The sequence below is a fragment of the Nematolebias whitei genome, chromosome 12 (assembly GCF_014905685.2).
Source record: "Nematolebias whitei isolate Nwh7 chromosome 12, NemWhi1, whole genome shotgun sequence".
NCBI classification, from domain to species: Eukaryota; Metazoa; Chordata; class Actinopteri; order Cyprinodontiformes; family Rivulidae; genus Nematolebias; species Nematolebias whitei.
Window position 1 is genome coordinate 32970828 of NC_056509.1, and position 25333 is coordinate 32996160.

The 25333-nt window shown below is 39.0% G+C and overlaps 1 protein-coding gene across 1 annotated transcript; it reads left to right on the forward strand.

The window, feature by feature from the left end:
• Nucleotides 1-115: 115 nt before the first annotated feature.
• Nucleotides 116-24433, forward strand: LOC119417898 (potassium voltage-gated channel subfamily H member 5-like). Its single transcript, XM_037685147.1, has 11 exons — nucleotides 116-188; nucleotides 3509-3632; nucleotides 5031-5137; nucleotides 5259-5387; nucleotides 6553-6668; nucleotides 8059-8451; nucleotides 13576-14005; nucleotides 18716-18915; nucleotides 20473-20725; nucleotides 20874-21070; nucleotides 23329-24433. The coding sequence occupies exons 1-11, from the start codon at nucleotides 116-118 to the stop codon at nucleotides 24427-24429; spliced, it is 3123 nt and encodes a 1040-aa protein (XP_037541075.1). The 3' UTR covers nucleotides 24430-24433.
• The last annotated feature ends 900 nt before the right edge of the window (nucleotides 24434-25333 follow it).

A 25333-nucleotide genomic window follows, 5' to 3' on the forward strand; every position in this document is an offset into this window, starting at 1 on the left:
GACTGTGGTTCTGATCCGACTGCTGTCAGGTCAGTCTGCAGGGATGGGACGGGTTTAGACCCAGCAGAACCTCCTCCTCCTCTTAGCACCGACTTTCTGGCCGGAATCCTCCGTCATGCATGGGGGGAAGAGGGGGCTGGTGGCTCCGCAGAACACTTTCCTGGAAAACATCGTCCGGCGCTCCAGCGGTGAGTTCAAGCTTTTATTCATCTCATCTCCAAACCACTCCTTACTGCCCAGGTCCAACATAATTTAATGCTTGCTTAAAATTAAAACGTTTCATGTAAAAAACGGATAATTTGACTTTATACGCACAAATGCATGAAATTATGTTTAATATATTTGTACTAAGTGCAATTAAACCTAAATTCATTCTCTCAGATTTATGCGTTTTTACAACATACAACAAAAATTGATGGTTTTTCTTTTTTTTGGTACCACTTTACAACAAGGCTCCCTTTAGATGGCTACTAAATAGTTTATATACGTTATCAGTTCCTCTATAAACCCTTAAATAATTAATTAATTGTTAACTAGAGACAAAACTGACCATTTTCTTGTCAAACAGTGAGCCAAATCTGCCACTTATATATTTAAAAACGAAAAAGGTTCAACCATGTCATCTGGACCAGTTTTTTTTTTTCTTTTTTTACATGATTTAATATTTTTTACCTGGATGAACAAACCTTTTTTCACCTATATTTCATCTAGAGTTGTTATATTAAACATTTCAGACTAAGTTACCTTGTAAGCACAATAATTAATTCACTCAACTTTTACTTAGACAGGTTAATCCCACTGAGCCTCGAGGACTCATTTACAAGAGAAACCTGATTTCAACAAAGAATGATGACAACAACGACAACAATAGACAATCATAAAAGAAGCATACAGATTATTTTTTTTTTACAAATTAAAATAAGATGGCAAAAAAAAAGTATAGCTAGATTATAAGGCAAATGTAGAAAACTAAAAACAGGAACATGTCTACATTGGTTTGAGTCCACCAGATTCTTAAAGCCACTTAGAGAGGTCAAGGTCGAGAGCTTCGAGAGCTTCGAAATAAGCATTTGCTAACCTTTTTTAGCATACAATATTGTACTTTATCACTGCATTATAAGCATTTACAACTAATATTATATCCTAAAAAATATAGGTTTATAAATGCTTATTGTGGTCACAAGGAAGTAACTTAGTCTGAAATGTTTAATATAACAATTAAATATTTAGGTGAACAGATGGGTCTCTCTGTCACACTTAGTTAATGCATAATAAGCAGTTATTACTGATTTATAAAGTGTTTATAAAGGAATTAATAATGTATCTATAAACTATTTATTATCCATCTAATGGGAGGTGGTACCGTGTTATTTTTTATTAACACGTTTGCCTTGTTATTGTTGCTCTAGCCACATGTATGTCTGCAGCCTTTCACATGTTTACATGTATGTTATTGTAAAATAAGTAAAAATCACATTTCTAACATGTGGCTTGATTAGATTTATTAAAGGGTTCAGTGTTTTTTGTGCTGTGTGGGTAAAATCTCTGTGCTCACTTTCAGTGAGTTTATTGAGCTTTAACAGTGGTTCTTTAAAGTGAGAGTTGATGATGAGCTTGTTTGAAATCTTAGTGTAAGAGGAAAAATTAAACACAAAAGAGCTGCATCATTTCTAAATAAGAGCACAGAAGGTGACCTGATTTAATTTTTGCATTGTGTGTAACTCTCCGAGTCCAGAGTAGGTTAATATTAATGATGTTTCATTAAAGTAAAAATACATTTAAAACCGTTAAAAACGAGTTAAACTCATTTTTAGATTTTCTCTAGTGTTGTTGTTTAACTCCAGTGTCTAATGTCGTTTTAATTCTGGAAATATAGTTTAAAATAATCCTTAAAATTGTATGATCTTTGCACCTTTTGTGTTGAAAAGTTGTTCCCCAATGTTGGGTTACCCCTTTGTGGGACAAGATTCTTTGGATGATCTCAATAAACCAAAAGTAAATGTTAAAAACTTTGCTGGTGGTGTATGTTGTGCCATTATTGTCACAAAAGATAAATGGACATTTACCCAGATAATAAAGGTAAAACATGTTGCATTATCATCATTTCCTTGTTTATTTGGCTTATAGGTGAACATTTTGTATTTCAACACATGATTTTTGGAGTCACAAGTCTCTGAAAGTCCTATTTTGTGGTCAGAAGGTAAAAAGTTTGAGCAACGCTGGTGTACATTAAACACTGGCTATATCAAGATGTTAATAATGGGATGTCTTCTTTTAGGACAAATAATTGCAAAACACAAGCTTGTTATAGAGCTTGTTGTGAAGCATATACAACGGTCTTTATTACTATTTAAGTGCAGATTTCTCACATTTGAGACTGTTAATAAATGGATTTAGTGAAGTCTTTCTGAATGAGATATTTTGGTGCAAGAACACGCAGTTATTTCCGTAAAGAAAAGAAACCTCCTGTCCTTCCTATGATGCTTTTTGATTTGTCAATATGGAGCTTCCTGTGCTACTTAACATTTGCTTGTGCTTGTGTACTCCTCGGTAGAGCTTTCAGTGCTGTTAACTGTTTCTTTGGCAGACTGACAGTCTGTCTGGTTGCCTGACAGAAAATGCACGTGAGACTGAGGTTTTATTGCACGCTCAGACTGTGCGAAACAGGCGTTTCATGAATGAAATGCCTGCAAAATTATTGTTCTGCTCATTGATTTACCACAAACCAAGAAGATCATCTGAAATTCAGCCATTTTTGTCTAAAACTCACCACCAGAGGAACCTGATGAATGAATGCATTTGTTAACTTATTGGATGTTTTAGTGTTAAATCTTTAACTGCTCCAGTTTTTCAAAGTGTTGTGCAGTGCTCAGCCGATACAGACTGCATCTTAATGCTTGTGAAGCTGAGGAACTTTTCAGCTTCCATCAATATTTCATTTGCATTAAAGCTGGAACGCAAACCCTTCATCAGCAAATATTTCTGCGTGTCTCGTCTTGGCTGCTTAAAATATTGATGAGTTTGCTTATTGTCTCTATTACATGTGACAAGTGAAGTAACTGTAAGTAGTTAGAGTTTGCTCATTATGATTATTTTCATTTAAAATTGATGTGGAGATTTTTTTATACCGTATTTTTTGGACTATAAGGCGCACTTAAAATCCTTTAATTTTCTCAGTGAGTTATAATCAGGTGAACCTTATTTATTAATTCTGCTTGTGCTTACAGACTTCAAACTGATTTTATGTGATTATTGTGAACGAGTTGAATAAAGTTTGACTTGTCTGACTGTTTTGTTTCACTTAATGCGCCTTATAATCCGGTGCACTTTATAGTCCGAAAAATACCGTATAGAAATACTTTACCGGGTAGAAACCACACGTCTTTTTCTATCATTGCATTTAAATTTCACTGAGGTTTTCTTCCAGCTTTTCTGCAAGTCACATGTGAAGATGTACAGTGGACTTCCTGACTGACTTTAAGACTGAAATTTTCCTCCACTTTCTAAGAAACCAGTTTCCTATTGGGAAATGCACAAATCGTGGAGTGGCCGGTTGTTTACAGCAACGATGGATTCTGCAAGCTCTCTGGATATCACAGAGCCGAGGTCATGCACAAGAGCAGCACGTGCAGGTACGGGTCGCTCGTCACCTGGATGTAAAGGCACAGCTGAAATATGATCGCCCTCTTATGTATTTCATGATGTCTGAGTGTTTTTGTTTGTGTGGTAGCAAAGCAATTTATGAACCAGTGGATTTCGAGGAAACCCTCTGAAACTGGATTCCCATCTACAACTGATTAACCTTTGAGTTCAACCTTATTCAAGATGGCTGCCACAGCTAACTGACTTCAACAAACATAAAATTATTTGTAACACACTCTGAGCACTAACTGTTTGCACATCTTTGTTTAAAACTCAGGCAGGCACAGCAGTGGGTGATACGGATTCATTCTAGAAATTATACTTTGATTTTGGGGCGTTTTAGATTTTTCAAATCAGATTTCATAACTCGCTACTACACAGATGTAGTTCTTCATAACACATTTCAGCTCCTGTTTGTGTCGACTGCGAGTTACTGTTGGAAATATAAAGTAAATAAAAGCATTTCAAGTGGTCCGAGTTTTATTTTGGAAATCACTTCCTGGTCATTTAACAGCGCTGTAATTTCCAGGACATCCTTGTAAAAGAGATTCATGATCTCAATGGATTTCTTCCTGGTAAAATAAAGGTATAAATAAAATACTGTGGATCCACTGTTTCAGACCAAATGCACAACTTTGTTTTTGTGATTTTAGATTAAAAAAAAAAAAATAACTTTCCTAAAAGATCTGAAAATTCTCACATATCAAGGTAATTCTCATCTAAAGATTATTTTTACTTAATTTTTAAGATTTAGCCTTTTTTCACCATTGAAGAAAAATTGCAATAGAATCAATTAAATACACAAGTTTGTGCCTAAGACAATATGTTTGTAAAATATGTAAAAAATAAAGTTTACCAGGTTTGGGCCTCAGTTTTACTCTATTTGGAATTGTCCTTTGAAAGTTTAGGTTCTGGCGTGTCGTTTAGTTTTGAATATTTTCAGGTATTGGATGTCTTGCAACACAAGAGGACCAGAAATAGACTCAAAGTTATAAACTAGAGGTTTTGAGCTTTAATATTAAAAATGTCCAATAGGTAGTTTGCCGCCATGGAGGTTCAGGAGCAAACGTAAATTTTAGGGAAAGAAACTTCAGCAACTTTCAACAGAAAAAAAAAAAAATCCAAATACAATCATTGATCATAACAGTCCAGAAAAAAACTCCAAGCAAAAGAACGATGACCTCAGATGACTGGCAAACAGCAAAAACTAAATAAGCTGATTGCAACAAATACACAAATTGAACAGAAGTCAAACCTGAGCAGCATTAGTTGTAAAACTACCGGTAAAATAAAACTACCAGTATTTAAATTTGGATATATTGACAGAACATGACAGCCATTCAAGAAACCAAAGTAATCCAACAAAGCTGTTATGTTCTCCTTTCCAGCTTCATGTATGGTGACCTGACGGACAGAAAGATGATAGAAAAAATCAGACAAACGTTTGACAGCCATGAGTCTAACTACCATGAAGTGCTCCTCTATGCAAAGAATAGTGAGTACGACAACCTAACGGTTAAAAATAACATAAATTAAAGGGACGTTCATTCACTTACTTGTATTTTTTTTTCATTTATTGTCTATAAAAAACTAACGTTGTGTTCTGTGTTCAACAGGAACCCCTATATGGCTTTACATGCAGATCGCTCCAATCCGCAATGAAAACGACAAAGTGGTGCTTTTCCTCTGCACCTTCAGAGACATCACGCTTTTCAAACAGCCGATCGAAGACGAAGCAGCCAGAGGTGAGCAGGTTTTAACCGGACAACAACGTGCTTGCATTGGTTTCTCAGCTGAAATGTGACGGTCTACTGCCGGAGTGTAAGCCAGCTGAGGGTGAAGCGAATCCACAACTCTTCAGTTCACATGAGCGACTCTACAGACATTTGTCTTCTGGTGTTTAACATCAAACTGTCCAGGTGTTGCGTGTTCAGGTCAGTGAATGCAGCTTTCTCAGGGTCTGTGTGGGGGGCCACGTCCCTGGGGATTAAAGGGCCCCTGAGACTTTTCAGATATCAAGCAGAAAGAAAGGACGATCGTCCCACAGTGGCCGAACAGGTTTTACCCTGATAAAATGAAAACACAGACAGGCTTTCTCAGCATATTATCAGCCCTCTGTGAAAAACCTTATAAGATTTTGGAACATCTGTGAAAAACCTTATAAGATTTTGGAACATCTCCAGAAAGCCTGAAGATCTTTTGATCAAGACCACTTTAAAATATTGCAAGAAACTTTGGCTTCTTGAAAGCAAAATGTACAGAAATGAGGGCTGACTCAAGACTTCTGCACAGTACTTGAAATGCTATGACATCATCCTTAAACGACTGATATTATACCACAAATACTGCAGTGGTTTCTTTATTGGGTAGATCTAACAAAATGTAGGGATTTGGTAAAATGCACGTGAAACTATCGGCTGTTCCCTCTTCACTGTGAGTCATCCTCCTCCCTCTCACTCTGTCCTCAGTCCAACTACCTTCATGTCCTCTCTAACTGTGTCCATATTGCTCCTCTTTGTCTTTTTCCTGGCAGCTGCATTTCTAACATCCTTCTCTGGACATGTCAAATCCATCTCAGTCAAAAATTCCCATGAAATTATGGTGTTATTAAGTTTAAATACCATAGATTGTTATGGTGAGTTCAAGGCCACGGAGTTGGTCTTGATGTCTAAATGTCCACCAGTGTGATGAAAACATGCTTATTTGTGAAAACGATATTTGTGAGTGTCCTATGCATTTTTAACAATAGAAATTAGAAAAGCTCATTTTATATCTTACTAAACTGAAACTAACACTTCTAGATAAGTCACAATAAACTCCCAGTTTTGTTTCATTTTCCACCCTTGAAATATAACGTTAGACTACGGTGGTCCGTCTTTGCCTTGATAAAATTTTCTGTCTTTTGGACAGGATGGACAAAATTTGCTCGGCTCACGAGGGCCCTCACCAACAATCGTAACCTGGTGCAGCAGCTGGCACCTCTGAACAAGACTGAGGTCAGCCACAAGCCATCCAGACTGGCTGAAGTGAGTAGAACATCTTTTTAAAAATGTTGCATCAAAGTAGTAAAGTCAACGTAATGCCATTTAAATGGACAAAAGTATTTGGACGCACCTGTTAGTTGTTGCATTCAGCTGTTCCAGTCAGGGTTTGGGTCGGGTCATTGAGCTCCATTCATGGGCAGTCTTAGTTCCTCAGCAAACTGACATGGTGGACACATTAATGCTTTCTACTTTGTGGCAACACTTTGGAGAAGACCCTTTTCTGATCCAACATGATTCTGCCCCTGCACAATGAAAGGGCTATAAAGGTATGGAATGATGAGTTTGGTGTGGAAGAACCCTGGCCTCAACTCCTTGGGCACTGTTGACAATGACCTGAAATAGAGATTGTGAGCCACACCTTCTCTTCCAACATGACTCATTACAGTAATACTTATTCACTTCAGTTTATTTATATAGTGCCAAGTCACAACAGAAGTTGTCTCAGGGCACTGACACTCACATACATAAAAAGCCAATTACCTCGTGGCATTATCTTATTTATTTGAGGTAGCCAGCACATTGCGTTGAATCTTCACTTCGTTGCAGTCTCCCCCCATTCTGAGCAAGCGCAAAGGCAACAGTGGAAAGGAAAAACTCTTGCTAAACAAGAAGAAATCTCCAAAACCAGGCTCAGGACGAGCGGCCATCTGCTTCGACCAGCTGGGGTTTGAGAGGACAGGGAGGAGAAACGGACGCAGAATGGCAGGTCCATGTGTAGTTTCTACAGGAGGAAAGACAAAAAAAACACATGTTAAGATAGAAATAATTACAAATACAAACTATTCATTTGTAACTATTCATTTGAGGAAATGTGGTCAATTTGTCTTCCATTAGTCTAAGCATATAGCAGCATAGCTAAGGGATAGCTCAGGAAACCAAGCCAACCCTAACTATAGGATTTATTAAAAAGGAAAGTCTTAAGCTTTTAAACTGGATAATGTGTCAGCCTCACGGACAGAAACTGGAAGTTGGTTCCACAAGAGAGGAGCCTGAAAACTGTAAGATCTTCCTCCCATTCTGCTTTTGGAAACTAGGAATCTCAAGTAAGCCTGCAGTCTGACAGTGAAGTGCTCTTTTAGGAAAATATGGAACATGGATCTGTAATATAAGATGGAGCTAGGTTGTTGAGAGCTTTGTATGTAATTTATTTGTACTCTACAGACTATATGTACACACATTCCCACATAAACACTCTAAAATCTTGCAGAAGCTGTAATAGCTCCAAAAGGGGGACCAACTCTTTACAACCCCTGTCGGTGTGATGGTCATGTGTAACCTAAAACTTTTGTCCATGTAGCGTAGATTTGTAAGTTGAAGTATCTGCAAATAATTCTGTAATCGTGGTTTAAATGTTTCCTCTTGTTGAAAAAAGGCTCTCCAGCTGGGATCAGACATCCTCCCGCAGTACAAACAAGAGGCCCCGAAGACCCCTCCACACATCATCCTCCACTACTGCACCTTCAAGACCACCTGGGATTGGGTCATCCTCATCCTCACCTTCTACACCGCCATCATGGTGCCCTATAACGTCTCCTTCAGGACCAAGCACAACAACCTGGCCTGGCTGGTGGTGGACAGCGTTGTCGACGTCATCTTCCTGATTGACATCGTGCTCAACTTCCACACCACCTTTGTGGGTCCAGCTGGAGAGGTCATATCGGACGCCAAACTGATCCGAATGAATTACCTGAAGACGTGGTTCGTCATCGACCTGCTGTCCTGCCTTCCCTACGACATCATCAACGCGTTTGAAAATGTAGATGAGGTGAGGAACCGTTTCAAGTGTTTCATGAAGAAAGAACACCAAACCTGGTTCTGTCTTGAGTAGCTTACACAAAAAAATCTCCTTTCTAACAAGGCATTGTAGTTCATGCACAGTCATTTTCATTCATTCATTCAACCTTTATTTATACAGATAAATCACATTGAGCCTCGAGGACTCATTTACAAGTGAGACCTGTTTAGACAGATAAAAAAGTAAAGAAAGTGACACGTATAAGATTTGGAGGCAAGAAAAAAAAAAAAAAATCTTAACAGACTGTCATTCCTTGGCCGAGGGAAGATAGCTTGAAATTGAAAAAAACAACCTGCACATAAGCACATAGTGACGCAGACATTCCGCAGGGGAGGGGAGACGACAAGGGCGGTGAGCGTGTCCAAGGACACTCCAGAGGCACCAATGTTCTTTTGATAACATAACTAACATAACACGAGCTCACAACTTATATGACCTATACTGATAGTTGTAGTCTGGTGTTTAAGACAACTCTTAAAATTGATTGCAAAAATGTTATTTTTTCTTGGAGACGAGTCAGAGCAGACTGGGCCTTTCATGAGGGAAACATTTGAGGCAAAACATATACAGCACAGCTTGTAGAGTAGTAATACTTGATTAAATGGTTGATGGTTGACCTTATTAGCATCAAGGCTCAGCTCAGCAGAGACTGTATTTTTTAAAGAAACTGGGGTCTTTTAGAGCCAATAACTCAATGCTTTTAATGTTTTATTCTCCTTTTATTGAGGGTATTTTAACGTTTTATAACATCTGTTGGTTTGGCGATGCTACAGAGGCCCAGAAGAAATCCTATAGTAACCTCAGCCAGCTATCTGTTAGGGACCACTCTGCCGAGCATGGAAAAAATATACATGGACATAGTTATGAGGAAGGCAAACAAGATTATAGCAGACAATACACATACCCTAAGCTCTTCATTTGAATTGCTTCCTTCAGAGCAAAGGTACTGCCTTCCTTTATTCTCAACATTTTATTTCATACCACAAGCGATTAAATCATTAAACAGTAAAAAGGTATCATAAATTACTGAGCTCAAACTTCTTTGCCGTAATGATGGATGTTAATGTCATGTTTGTATATGTATGTCCTTTATGTAAATGCCTGTTGACAATGTTGCAAACCATTTTCCCTACTGGGACAGATAGTTATCCATTTATCTAAATGGTAGAACAAAAACTGCATGCACAAAGGATAAGTATGGGCTTTTTGAAAATATTGTTTGCAAATGATGGAAGTTTGGCATTTTTATTATTTAAATAGACTGTTTATCATGCTTCATATCTACCTTTTTAATGATTTGCTTTGTTTCCTTTAAAGGATATCATCCCACGTGCCTCTCCACCAGGTCATCTTCGGGACTTTTCACATTTTCACAGGAACACCACACGGACCGAAGATTCTGTTCTTCCTGTGAGTCGTTCTTTTACGTGAATTTGTCCTGAGAAATGTTCGCATGCACAAACAATAGCTCAGCTACTGCCATTCTAAATTTGACCCTGATCTTTGTATAACTGACCAAGTTATAGTTTTTGTTTGCTATGGTTGATCAGCTGTGGCGGCCATCTTGAATGAATCAGGTTCATCTTTGTCGATGCAACGATTACTTTCTGAGAGTTTAATTCAAATTTGAAAATGTTTGATTGCTCATTTCAGGAGATAAATTGCAAACAATCAGCCACACACACACAAATACATAACTGCACACTTTTTATGGCAGTGATGGATAACTAAGAGGTGGGTGATTTAAGCAGTTGGCTTTGAAAATGTCCTTCAAGAAATGTGCATCACTGAACATTTGTGCATTTTGTTAACACAACCTGTGATTACGTTTCAAAGTAAACTAATTTTTACTTGCATTGTAAAGCTGCTTTTATTAAATCACATTTAAATATCTCACACTGGTAACATAGAAGGAGGAGCTTTCAGAATTTTAGTGGAGACAAAGAATGTCGTTCTTAAATCCCAGATTATCGTCTTTTCTAAATAAAATGAAGTGATGCTCGGTTATTTACTAAAACAAAACAAAAAATAACTTTTAAAGAAAGGATGAAGACGGTAGGAGAAAATGAGATGGATGTTCCAAAGTATCAATAATTTCAATCCAAAAAAAAAAAAAAAAACGGTGCCTCACAGGAATGTTTGATTAAAATGTTTGATTAAAGTAACTCCAGCGAGGCACAGCTTTCCTCTAAACGACCGTCTGTGTTGCAGTTTATCGGCTGGATGAGACAGTAGGGACAACTGATGTGCTCGTTAATGTTGGATGTCTGGCTGAAGGAAACAGATATGTGAGTTTTTTTTAAAGCAGGTGTTGATGGGAGGTCAATAGAGCTCACAAAAGAGTAAATAATGAGTTTAAATTCACCAGGTGGCCAGAAATGTGCCTCTGAACTAAAATAATAGTTGGTCCCTCTCTGCCACATGTGATAAATGTTTGAGAACTCTTTTTTAGCGCTAACAAGCAAAATATAAATTTGATTTGTAATTGCATGAGAGTGGCACTGTTCAGAGTCAGAGAGATTTATTTGTCATTCGCATCTCATGTGGTACATGTGGTGGAACGAGGTTATGTACTCAGGGTCCCAGTGACATCCAACAAAAGTATAAAATGTAAAAGAAAAACAGTAATAAGATCTAAATATTAACTAGATATTAACTAAGGAAAAACATCAACTAAAAATACACTAAGCAATAATAGCATAAAAACATTACGTCGAACAGCAGCACGAACATGAGTCTGTGTGAGCAGATGAGCACGCATGAACACATCAACATTGAAACATATCAGCAGCAACATTGAAACAGATCAGCAGCAACATTGAAACAGATCAGCAGCAACATGAAGCAGATCAGCAGCAACATGTGATTTTTTTTCACAGTGATTATTCTAGCTAGAGATTCATGAGTCTAACAGCCTCAGGGTAGAAGCTGTTCCTCAGTCTAGTGGTTCTACACTTAATGCTCCTCAACCTCCTGCCTGAGGGGAGTGGGACAAAAAGTGTGCGCGCTGGGTGAGTGGGGTCCTTCATGATGCAGGTGGCCCTCTTCCTGCATCTGGAGGTGTAGATGTCTGTGATGGTGGGGAGCCTGACTCCAAACAGACTTCTGTGCAGCCATCACCACTCTCTGCAAAGCTTTTCTTTCTGCAGCTGTGCAGCCTCCATGCCACACGTTGATGCTGGAGCACAGGATGCTCTCCACTGCACATCTGTAGAAGGAGGTGAGGACTGAGCTCCCAGACCAGCTCGTCTCAGCCGTCTGAGGAAGTAGAGTCTCTGATATTTCTTGATCAGGCTGGTGGTGTTGTTGCTCCAGCTGAGGATGTCCTTCAGGTGTACACCCAAGTACTTGTAGCTGGAGACCACTTCCACTGCAGAGCCTCTTATGTTCAGGGGGGTGTAGGTGTGTTTGTTCCTTCTGAAGTCCCACGATCATCTCCTTCATCTTCTTCACATTGATGTGAAGGTTATTCTCTCTGCACCAGCTCTCCAGGTGTTCTACCTCCTGCCTTTAGCTGGACGTGTCATTGTTTGTGATGCATCCCACCACTGCTGTATCATCTGCAAACTTTACAATGTGACAGCATGGATGGGTAGCTGCACAATCATACTTGAGCAGAGTGAACAGGAGGGGGCTCAACACACATCCCTGAGGAGAGCCAATGCTGAGGGTTATGGTGGAGGAGGAGAAGTTGTGGATCCTCACTGACTGTGGTCTGTTTGTTAAGAAGTCTATGACCCAGTTGCAAATGGAGGGGCTTAGTCCTAGTGTGAATAGTTTGTCCATCAGGGTTTGAGGGATCATGGTGATGAAGGCAGACATGAAGTCCACAAAGAGCAAACAGACGTAAGAGTCCTTCTGCTCCAGGTGGGTGAGAGCAGTGTGGACCACAGAGGAGATGGCGTTGGGAGAGCTGTTGCCTTTTTTGAGAAGACAGCAGAATCAAATCCCAACGAGGAGCCTTTCTGGGTGGAGTTTGCATGTTCTCTCCGTGCATGTGTGGGTTTTTACAGGTACTCCAGTTTTCTCCCACAGAACAAAAACATGCATGTTAGGCTGATTCATTGGTAACTCTAAATTGTCTCTAGGTGTGAGTGAGAGAGAGTGAATGGTTGTTTGTCTCTATATGTCCCTGTGATGGACTGGAGACCTGTCCAGGGGAGTCCCCCACCCCTCACATAGTGACAGATGGAAGTGGGCACCAGCTGCTCTGTGACCTGAAGGAAAATCATAAATGCTTATTCAGCATTCACACTATTTATTTCCCTTATTATTATTTTTTTAACTATGTTTTGCATCTAACAACTTCTGCATATTTTGTTTGTTGTAAATTATTCTTTCTGAAAATCAAAATGTTCAACTCATTCTTGAGCTGAGTGGTCTGACCTTTGTTTTTTGTTTTTTTTAATTAAAATATTAAATGTTTGTTGTTGTTGTTTTTTTGTTTCAAATATTTTCTAGAAATATGCCAAGAGCTCCTAATTTCTTCAGAAATTTTATTTTAGAAATCTGCTTCAACATTTTATTTTTGCCTTTGTATTCCAGTTTTATATTTTAGTCACTGTTTTCCACTTTAGCTAACTTTTTGCTTCGTTGGGCTTTTAGCTAACATTTTTCTAAATTTGATTTACTTCTTTTTGTTTTTAGCCAGTGTTTTGCATTTTAGCTAATGTTCTGCTGCTTTTAGCCAATGTTTTGCTTGTTTTATCTGTTAGCTAGGCTTTTGCTACTTTTGTTTTTTAGCTAACATTTAGTAACCTTTAAAACTTACCTTGTTTCTTTTAACTTTAAGCTAGTGTTCACCTTTTTAGCATATGTTCATTTTTTCAGCTTTAACAACACAATTTAAGCTTTTTTTGACAAATTTCAGCCGTCATTCAGTTGTCAACACACAACTTTTTCACAGAAAATGCTCTTCCTCAAGTTTCTGTAAACCTTATGATTAGCTTTTTTCGTTTCACAAAAGGTACAAAAACATATTAAAGGTGTAAAATGTATTTTTTTGCTGAATAATTAAATCTTTAAATCTTTTTATGACTGTTAAATCTTTAGCTTTCTTTCTGGCTCACAGTGTTCCCTCGTTTCACCCTGCAGGGTCTCAGCAGCCTCTTTAGTTCCCTAAAAGTGATCCGCCTGCTGCGTTTGGGCCGAGTGGCCCGGAAACTGGACCACTACCTGGAGTACGGGGCAGCCGTTCTGGTCCTACTGGTGTGTGTCTTCGGCCTGGTGGCCCACTGGCTCGCCTGCATCTGGTACAGCATCGGGGACCATGAGGTCATCGATGAGACCACCAACAGCATCAAGACTGACAGCTGGCTCTACCAGTTGGCCATGAGCATCGGGACGCCTTACCGCTACAACACCAGTGGAACAGGCCAGTGGGAAGGGGGTCCCAGCAAGGACACCCTGTACATATCTTCTCTCTACTTCACCATGACCAGTCTCACAACCATCGGATTTGGAAACATTGCTCCGACAACAGACGGCGAGAAGATTTTCTCTGTGGCGATGATGATGGTGGGCTGTAAGTACTCATTAGAGCATCTTTCAGTGATGTTAAAGATGAGCTGAAGTGGAAACAAATCAAATACGTCTGACATTGCACAACAAAACCATTGAGATCAGCAGCTGCAAAACAATACAAGCAGTTCTGTTTCACTCTGAATGGACTCTAAAGAAAGGAAAAAATGTGGATTCTTTTGCAAAAAGTCTCATTCGTGCATTTATAACGTTCAGTGTGGATACACTTGAACACCCTTCACAGTCCAGCTGGGTAAGAAACAGCTGCCGCCATAACAATCTTTAGTTTTCATGCTGAAGATGTGAACACATGAGTCTCATGTTGCTGCCATCAGTATGTGACTGGTTGTGCACATAATGCATGCATGCAGGTAATTTTATTTAGGCCATAAAGCAATAGTTCAGACAAGCAACATTTCTGACAGAAGTGCTACAGCTAACTGCTGCTGCCTCTATTAGCATTTGCACAAAACAGCAAAATCATTTATAAATAATTTAATAATGCAACTTTGACAGCAGTTTAGATGTTTGTAAAAAATATATTTACATGAACTATATGTTTTTTTTTTATTATTATTTGAGTTGTTTCAAGATGCAGCAACATTTTTTTTTTTTTTTTTGCCTTTGACCTCACACGGATCAGCCGTTTGCTCGTTAATTCAATTAGAACAAGATAAACCACAATTCTTGTGAAAATTCAGTGTGGATGCTGGGTACTGAATGACTCCTAAATTTTACTGAAAAAGCTGAATCTGAGTTGTTAAACCTAAAAAAAAAAAACAGCTCTAGTTAAAAGTTAAAATAAAAAAACTGAAGGTAGAAGTCAAAAGTACTAAAAGTATACAAAAAAAGCCTTACAAAAATCTAAAAGTAGCAAAATGCAAACTAAAAGTAGCAACCTACTATCTAAATTTTAAAAGTAACAAAAGGCTAACTAATATTCTTTGGAGGAAATCTTTGTAAAGAAAGTAAAAACTTTTCAGAAGTATAAAAGTTACAACAAATGAAAGTTGTAACATTCACCTCCAGGAGGAGCACAAAGTGTGCATGACTTAAAAAATAACATACGGGAAAAGATAAAACAGAAAACAAATGTGTTATTAACCATTAATAAATTTGATTTCTCCAAACTGAAGCTATTCAAAGAGCCATCTACAACAGGTAAGATAATAATTGTTCATAAAAAATGAACTATACCACAAAAGCCCTGCTTTAGTAATGACAGGCATTTGCTTTGATTAAGTGAAATAATTATAACTCCCTGACGACACAAGCAGATGGAGTCATCAAGGTTCAGATAAAGAATCCAACAATGTTCAGTCAGGTCATGTGGACAGTTTCTGTTTTTGTTGAGAGACGTCCCACCCTCCATCCAAAGGGCTTCATCAGTCTGAGGAGTCACAAACTGTTTTCTCCACTAAGCAGCACACTCCTACAGTGGACCATCTTATCACCAACAAACTGGTTGGTCCACTGTAGGAGTGTGCTGCTTAGTGGGGAAAACAGTTTGTGACTCCTCAGACTGATGAAGCCCTTTGGATGGAGGGTGAAATGTCTCTCAGCAAAAATCGAAACTGTCCACATGACCTGACTGAACATTGTTGGAACCAAATGGGAGTATTTTCCTCTTTTGTGCCATTTACTTTTCACAGTTTGAACCTCAGCAGAAAGTTTAGGACTTTTTTGTTGATAAGAAGTGACACATGCAGCGTCCATCATAATGTCTGTCTGAAGGTTCTTGATCTTATCAGAAAAGCTTAGAGTTAATTCTCCAACACTTAAAATATTTCCCACAATTCTATGCCTTCTTAAAAAAAAAATTCAAGGTGTGTTTGGTTCATTCTTAGCTCAAGACCTAAATATCTTACAAATATATGATACATGTGAAAAAGTATGTGTAACAGGCATTTCTTTAGCTGCATTTCTACATTCTGTTAGTGCTGAGATGCATTTCTACCAGGATACGACCGACTGTATGACGCTTGTGTCTCAGAGGCGAACAGTATTACACAACATGTACTGTACTGTTGTGTAACATTACTGGTGTCTCACAGCACAGAAGCGCTATTTTACTTACATAACAGTAAAAATAGAATTAACTCGGGAATGTAAATTGACTAAATTCATCTAAATATAACTAACACTTCTGTCCAATTAAAAATAGGTTAATTTACGCCCAAATTAGTTTACCTGTCAGTTTATGTTGGATTTGTATTAACATGGGTGGCACGGTGACGCAGTTGGTAGAGCTGCTGCCTCTCAGTGAGCAGGTCGCTGGTTCAAATCCCGGCCAGGGGCCTCTCTGGGTGGAGTTTGCTTGTGATGGACTGGCGATCGGTCCAGGGTGTACCCCGCCTCTCGCACAGTGATAGTTAAACATGGGCACCAGTGAGCCCTGCACCCCAAAAAGGAAGAAGAGGTAAATGGATGGATGAATAATGCAACTATGTTAAACTGCCACACATAAATAGAAATATATATTTCCCTGCCAGCGATTTTTTTATTTAACCTCTCACTGATAGAATAAGAGCTTTACCTTTGACCTTTGTTGGCTCTAAAACAGCATGAAAAGTGATGCAATAAAGTCCCCGAGAACTCAGGAAGTGACAGTCACACTCGGAGGATTTTATTTTTTTTACCGTGGAAAAGAAAACACCCATTAATCTGATGGTGCCCCGATCACAGAAACCTCTCTCAGTCACTCTGTCGTGTCAGTTTCAGCCGTAAGTGATGAATCTCCTGCTACAGATACGGTAATTATGTGTTAGCAGAGAGCATTTGAAGAAACGGAGAGTTGCCTGCAGGCTGGAGGGAAGTAAGTGGACAATGAGCCATCACGTTAGATCTGCATCCTAACCTCTGTGATCCTGCTGAGGAGAGCGGAGACGGTTTCTCCTCGACTGGGTAAAAACCTCATGATATGAGATGCTGACTGACTCTTTGAGGTCACTGCAGCTCGGCACTCTTACTGAGGAAGCGTGCAAAATAAATGTATCATAAAGACTTAATGCACCGCTCGCTCTCGCTCTGGCTGTGTAGTAATTTTTCTTTAAAAATGTTCTATAAACTACCGTTACTGCATAAAATGTTATTTGAAACTATGAGGTCTGTAGAGCAGTCAAATCACATTTGTTCACATAGAAATCCAAATATTCACCGAGGCTTTTATTTCCTTGAATTATGACACTTAAAATCCTTAATTTACTTTGATGTTAAAGGGAAAGTTCAGATCTTTCCAAGTAAATATTTGTGGAAAAAGTTGTAAACATCTCCCATCAAACCTATATAACTTTAAGATCCACAACTTCAGTTTTGTCATAATGCTAACACTAGTTTATGAACTCTTGCACCATCATCCCATTGCACCGTTGTTCAAGCGTAACCCTAAACCAGAGATGCTACAGCTAGCAGATGCAACTATTTATGCTTATAAATAGCCATAATAATTTATTGAAATAATCAAATAATGCTTTAAATTGGTTTTTTTTTTATACTTTAAAGGCAGAGAGTTGCATTCAAAGTGGCCTCTTGTACAAAATATTACAAGAATTGTTGAAGTGAAGCCCAAGATAAATTAAAACACAAATAACATCTTTAGGTTAAAACTGAGCTCATAAAAAAGGATTTTTAGAAACTGTTGTGCCGATTGTAATGAAAATATGAGGCAATGGTTAACTTACTAACCTTAATACAGCAAGGGTGTCTCATTCTTCTTCAACACACTCTCTTCTGTCCTACTGTCACAGCAGTGCCATCTAGTGTCAAGAAGTAAGAACAGCAACAGAACATGAACACATTCTCTGTGTAGACATCACGCCTGCTACATGCTTGGCAACAAATGTTGATATTTGTTCTCAATGTCGCGGATAAGAAACAAAAATGTTTTTGTTCTTGTACCGCCTCCAGGATCTGGTTCTGTGCACAAGTTGCTGGCAGAACCTTTTGCTCGTATGGGGTATGTGCCAAGTATTGTGTGACAGGTCAGAACTCCGTGGGCGTGTTTATGTTGAAAACCAGCTGCAGTGCACCTCTCTCATTTCACTTCCACTGCTCTGCAAAGGAGCAACTGGCCAGAACTGTTAGAAAATACAGCCATCTTTACAGCTGTTCCAGCAAAACTTCTAAAGACTGTGGAATAAATCTGGCGATAGCACAATTTTTGTGCACGGAGGAGACTGTGAAAACACAGCAGATCTCGTCGCTGTGCAAGTTGGGAGGGAGTGCACCTTGGCTGTCTGAAGTGGTGGGAGTCTCTACGTGACAAGGGGTTCTCCCTGGTTAACAACAAAAATACCAGAGCTCCCTCCTCCATCGTCAACTGAAAGTAAACAGCCACTCTGCCAAGCGTGCTCTCACTGTGTAGATGTTTCTGTTTGCACGTGACATGTGCTGCAGTAGGAGTCATCTCCAGTTTGTCTTTAGACTATAAAAATGCCCATGCAAAAAAAAAAAAAAAAAAAAGTCTCATAGCTACATCAGCAAGAACAGATGTCTTATGTCTTGTTAAGTATAGCAGCCCTAACAACACAAATGGAACATCATGCTAAAGACAGTCAGGGTAGCAAGCAAAGTTCGAACTGTGCTGCTTGGCCACAATCATGAAAATATGTTTACAGTAGACATGCTGGATGTGAACAAACATGCACTTTTTGGTTGTTAAGACTTTGTTGCTCTCAGACCTTATTATGACACTAACCTGTGTTTGTTCTTGCAGCACTGCTATATGCAACCATCTTTGGAAACGTCACCACCATCTTCCAGCAGATGTACACCAACACCAACAGATACCACGAGATGCTCAACAACGTGCGAGACTTCCTCAAGCTGTACCAGGTTCCCAAAGGTCTGAGCGAGCGCGTCATGGACTTCATCGTCTCCACCTGGGCCATGTCTAAAGGCATCGACACCGACAAGGTAGCCGCTGTTCTGGCACGCACAGCAGAGTTACAGCAGTTTAGTCTTGAAATGGTAAAAACAAAAGAAAGTTGGGTTTTTCTCAAACACAAAACATCATTCATTTAATCCAGTGGTTCCTAACTCTGGTCCTTGAGGAACACCATCCTGCATGTTTTAGTTGTTTCTCTGTTCCAACACACCTGATTAATTGGTTTAATTACTTCCTTGAGTTCGGCAGAAGCCTGTTAATCACCATTTCATTCAAATCAGGTGTTGGAGCAGAGGAACAACAGGGTGGTGTTCCTCAGGGACCAAGGTTGGGAACCACTGAAATCCATGAGGAACTCTGGAATATTATTTCAGGACATCCCCCCCCCCCCCTATTTTCAGTGGGGATAATTTGATACAAATGAGACAAATCACTTTAGAATATTAAAAATAAACATTAAATTTAACTGTGAAATAAAATATACAAACATTTACTTTGATGTAGAGCTACTAGAACAAACATAGGATCATGAATATCAGAATCTGAAAATAAAAACTAAATGAGTGAGGCGTTGAAACAGATGTGTGCTCAGAGTTTACTTCATCTCCATTTATAAAACATTTTAAAAAGTTCTTGGTTCTGTGAAGTTATCATCCATCAGTATCTGAGCTGCAGTAGAGAACAGGCAGAATGTGTTTTACATGTGTTATAGTGGACCGTTTCCCATCATGGCCAGCCGTCAGTGTAAAACGTCATTGTCTGATCCTGAAGTAAACCAACGAAATCTGTAAAGTTTACTTGAGTTGTTTCAGATGGATGAAATCTGCTCTGAATTTGTTATTTTGAATTCTAAAAGATTCCTCTCTGATTCTTCAAAATGTGAGTTTACTCTGACTACTGCAGGTAAGATACTGAATACTAATAGATATTTCACCCTGTTTCAAAAAGTACAAACCATGCCTTTAGAATTTGCCCTTACACAAGGGCAGCCACGGCCCGCAGCCACCTCGGTAAAATGTTTTAATTGGAGGAGGCCTTTGTAAAATTCAACTTGTTTTTGCATAATAATTTAAAGTCAAAATGTGCTTTTTTATTCATTAAATAACTGATGCAAAAGGCGAGTGTGACTGCTGATGGTTGAAGATTGTTGCAGTCATGGTTTACAATCTGAAAATGAAAGATTGTGCAGCTTTGAAAGAAATAAAAACATTTATTTTGAAAGTTTTACAGATCACTCTGATGATCAAGCACTAAAGTTCATGCTCAATAATCCAGGTACAAATCCAACAATGTCAGGTCATCTGGATGGTTACTTTCTTTTATTAAATTTTTTTTTGCTGAGACGTTTCGTCTTTCATCCAAAGGACTTCTTCAGCAAAACGTCTCAGCAAACAGAACAAAAAAAAAAAAGAAACCATCCAGATTACCTGACTGAACATTGTTGGATTTGTACCTGGATTATCGAGCATGAACTTTGGTATCACTCTGGTTTATTTCACATTCACAAAAAGTCTGAAGTGTCCCACATTAAACATAAATCCTAATGATGCCCGTTTTTGTTTGCCAAATCTCCTCGTCTCCCTCAGGTCCTCTCCATTTGTCCCAAAGACATGCGTGCAGACATCTGTGTGCATCTCAACAGGCAGGTGTTCAACGACCATCCGGCGTTCCGCTTGGCGAGTGACGGCTGTTTACGCTCCCTCGCTGTGGAGTTTCAGACCACCCACTGCGCACCTGGAGACCTCATTTTCCACATCGGAGAGAGTGTTGATACGCTCTGCTTTGTCGTCTCTGGTTCCCTCGAAGTCATCCAGGATGATGAGGTCATTGCCATACTAGGTAATCCAGCTTGTTCAGACAAAAATGACTAATTTTACTGATTTAAGGCAAAAGAATCAGCTGATTTTTGGTACAGGAAATAAAGTCTGGCCATAATTGACAGGAGATTCTCGTGACTAATGAAAGGATGACGTGCGGCTCTCTCCAGGTAAAGGTGACGTGTTTGGGGACGTGTTCTGGAAGGAGACCACTCTGGCTCGAGCCTGTGCAAACGTCCGAGCGCTGACTTACTGTGATCTGCACGTCATCAGGAGGGAAGCTCTGCTGAGAGTGCTGGAGTTTTACACGGCATTTGCCAACTCGTTCTCGCGAAACCTCATCCTCACTTGTAATCTACGGAAACGGGTAAAAAAAATATTATCATACAGCTCTCATGTATTTTTAATTCATTAAACTTTTATGTGTTTGACAAGATGACAAGAAAATCATCCAGAACTTAAATAGATATTTAAGAGTGGGATTTTATGGAAATGTTATGAGCAATAAGTATCTTACCTGTTGTAGCTAGACCTTTGAGCAACCTCACAGCTAATGGCTAGTTTGAGCAGCATCAAAAAAAGGTGAATTGGTTAACAAACTATTTCATAAACTTTTATATTCCAGTTAATTTTGATTTACACACTTATTCTGGCATAAATAGAAAGATATTGATGCTTGAAGTGACCCAGAAGTGCTACAGCTAGCTACTGCTGCCACTATTAGCTATTGCAAAAGATTATAAAGTTCTATGTGAATAACCATTAAATTGATGGCAACTTACAGGTTTTTAAAACAAAGTTCATGTGAACTGCAACAAAAAATTAGAGATTGATGTTAAGTTGTTTTTTTTTATTTTTATTTTAAGTTATTTTAAGTTATACTAATCCACTTGGTCTCAGTCCCACGTGGATTAGCTATAGTCAATCTGGTCAGAAAAAAAATATTCTCCAAACCCATGTTGGTACCTCTTTACAATAAGGCTCCCCTTATAGCTAATAAATAGTATAGATATATTATTAATTCCTCTACAAATACTGCATTATAAGTATCTACAACAAATATTATATTCTAAAAAATATAGGTTTATAAATGTTTATTGTGCTTACAAAGTAGTAATTTAGTCTGAAATGTTTAATATAACAACTCTAGATGAACAGATTTGGCTCACTATTAGGCAAGAAACTGGTCAGTTTGTCTCTATCACCCTTAATTAATACATAACAAGCAGTTATTAATGATTTATAAAGTGTTTATAGAGGGATTAATAACGTATCTATAAACTATCCTGATACATGCTCAATAATCCAGGTAGAAAAATCCAAAAAAGTTCAATCTGGTCCTCTGGACATTCAAAAAAATTTTTTGAATGTCCAGAGGACCAGATTGAACTTTTTTGGGTATCTATAAACTATTTATTAGCCATCTAGGGGAGCCTTATTGTAAAGTGGTATCCAGATGTTATTTCAATCTAACAGGTAAGATGTTAATTGTTCCTAACCCTTCCACATAATCTGAACTGTAAATTAGGGATTTCGAATATTAATGTAATAATATAAAAGCCTTGGTATTGATTTCTATGAGAAAAGTATATTTGATGAAATGCCTTTATAACTGTTATCTAGTTTAAACACAGACTACTCTCACCTTACCGTCTTCTTACTCCAGCTGAGGCCCTAAAATGTTCTGATGTTCAGTCTTTAAAGCAAGCTGATGGTACCATTTTGTAAATTTACCCTTTAAGATCAACTTTTCATAAATTCTTAATTGACGTTTCCTTCAGGATCAAAATCAAATCTTGTGTGTGTTTTGGTCGGGAGTCGCTCAAAGTAGAAACTTCTGAGGCTGTAAAGCTTTGAAAACATCACATTTTGTGCCGGAGTTCCTCAGAGTTATAAATCCATTATGTAACCATTTTACAAAGAGCAGGAACGCAAACTCAGGAATATTAGAACCGTTCAAATACGAGTGAGTCAACAGAAACAGCTTCATAGAGGAAGTAACTGTGTTAAACTGTGGTTTCTAATATTTTTAAATAACTCTAATTTGATTTTCTGTTTTCTTCCTGTGCTCTTCTTGGGGAAAAAAAAATCTTAAATCGAATTAAGTAAAATCACTCGGGGTCGATGAAGCAGCTCTAAATCTAAACAAATGGCTTTGAGTTGAAAGATTTATGACTCTTCAAACATTTTGCATGAATATTATACCATCTATTATTAATCTGTGGAGCTTTGGAGACTTTTTAGTTTGCCTAAGCTTAAATTTCACTCCAACCACCCCTTTAGCTGCTGCGAATTTAATTTGCTTTCCTGTGCACAAAAACAAAAAAGACTGACTCCATGAAAACATAAGGTGATGCTTAAAATGTACAAGAGGCAGAGGTTTGCAAACCTCTTAGATGCTATATTTAATTAAAAACATTATTTGGGTAAAAAAAAAATCAAATGAGGTCAAACTCAAAGTGAGCAGTGAATCGACATACATTTATTTATTTTTTTATGGCAGCTAATAAGGCATTATTCATCCCTCTGTGGTTCAAGTTTTGTCCTCTCACTCCTACGTTCATCATGTTTTTCAAGTATTGACAAACTATCCCTTTCTTCATACGCAGACTTTCTATTTTTCAGGTAATTTTCAGAAAGATTGCCGATGTGAAGCGAGAGAAGGAGCGCCAGAAGAGCGAGGTGGCGCTCTCCATCCCGGAGGATCACCCAGTTCGCAAGTTGTTCCAGAGGTTCAAGCAGCAGAGAGACTCGCAGACCTTGGATCAGAACTGTGTGCAGGTGGAGCCGGAGCATCACCCGCACGCCGACTCAAACTCCTGCAACCAGTGTCAGAGTGTATCCTCGCAGCAGGAGAACAACAAACCCTCTACAGGAGGAGGGAGCGTGAGCGACGTGGCCATGCCTCAACAAGTGTTTGTTGACACTGGAAGGTCAGAGCAAAGCTGCACGCAAGCGACTGTGGAGTCGAAACTGAGGCCGTGTGCAGAGAATCGGCTCTGTCAGAGGGGCAGTGGTGGTGCAGGTGCAGGGGGAGCTGCAGGGCGTGGTAACAGCAGCAAAAGTGTCCGAGGGTGGGCAAAATTTAAGAGCGCCATGTCTGCTGAACCGTCACTTCCTGCTGTGGAGCAGGAGAAGGAGACACAGAAAGCAGAGGAGTGGCTAAATGCCACGCGGCCCATAGAAGTGTGTGTAGCTGCCATAAAGAGCCAGGAGTCAGATGAGAGTGGACAGCTGGGGGGCAACACAACTGGGGAGGCAGGAGAAGAAAGTAGCGTCCTGCACAAAACTGTTTCCTGCGACAGCGGCATCACAAAGAGCGACCTGCGCATCGACCGAGCCGGAGATTCAAGAAGTTCCTTTGAGCGAAGCCCAATGGAAAAAAGTCCACTGGAGAGGAGTCCGATTGAGCACAGCCTCGGGGTTTACACTGAGGTCTCCATGAGACAGTCCTTCCTCCAGCCCGTGTCCGAACAGTCCCTGCTCCATGTGATGCTGCAGGAGGCCAAGCTGGAGCTGAAGGGAGACATTAAGAAACTGAGCAGCCAGCTGTTGCTGCTGGAATCGCAGGTGAGCGAGATCCTCAGGCTGCTGTCAACGAAAAGGAGACTGTCGCTGCCTCCGACTCCTTCAAAACCGAGAATAAAACGGCACGACTCGGGCAGTGCCTCCAGACTCGTTGCACCCAAAGCAGAAGAGGAGACGTTTGAATTTCCTCACGAATGACACGAGAACCAGATCTAGATAAGATAAACAACCTGCATGACCTGCTGGACTCAAAGACGCTTCTAGCATTAGAAGCTTGACTGCATGCTAAAAAAACAAAACAAAATGTTAGCATCAAATTCCTGAAATTCAGTAGAACTTCAACATGCCAGATGTTTTATGGCTGTGTTTGACTTTTGAGAATGCAAACAAGTAGCAGAAACAAATAATGAACAAGCAAGTTATGAAAGCAACAAATGATAATGCTTGGAAATTAAGGGGCTTGTTGAAACGTGCTTACCTGAGGAAACAAACTGTTAAAGGAGACATATTATAGAGGAAAATTATATTTTTGCTTCTTGAAGGCATTCAAGTGTCTAAATTCACACTCTTTGCAAAACTTCTAAAATTGCCCAGTCCCTCAATGACTTTCTGAATTCTATCTTCTAAGCTCCACCCCCAAAAAAGCCCCTGCCACAGACTCCACCCCCAAAAATTGGCAACTACAAACAGGGCTTTTTCAGGTAACTCAGAAAGGTCCTTTAATATGTTTCCTCTGGATCAATTCTATGCTATGCTTCATGTTATTATTTTGGCAATCTTTACATTGAGGCCAATTTTAATTCCCGACCCTTAATTCGACATTGCAGAATAATGGTTGAAATACTCCACTGTGACTTTGGATGCTTCTTTAAAAAGTCAGTACACCATCAGCTGTTGCTAGTTCCCTTTATATAAACAGATGTAATGTTGTATGCCCATTTAGGAAGTGTAAAACCAGTTATCAAGCCTGCTAGACTCACATGAACTGTTTTTATGCTTGATAGGAAAAAAAAAGACTTTTTCAAATATAATAGACAAATGATTATGCATTGGTGATACGACAGTAAAATATTTTTAACATAAAAATATAGTATGACAGCAT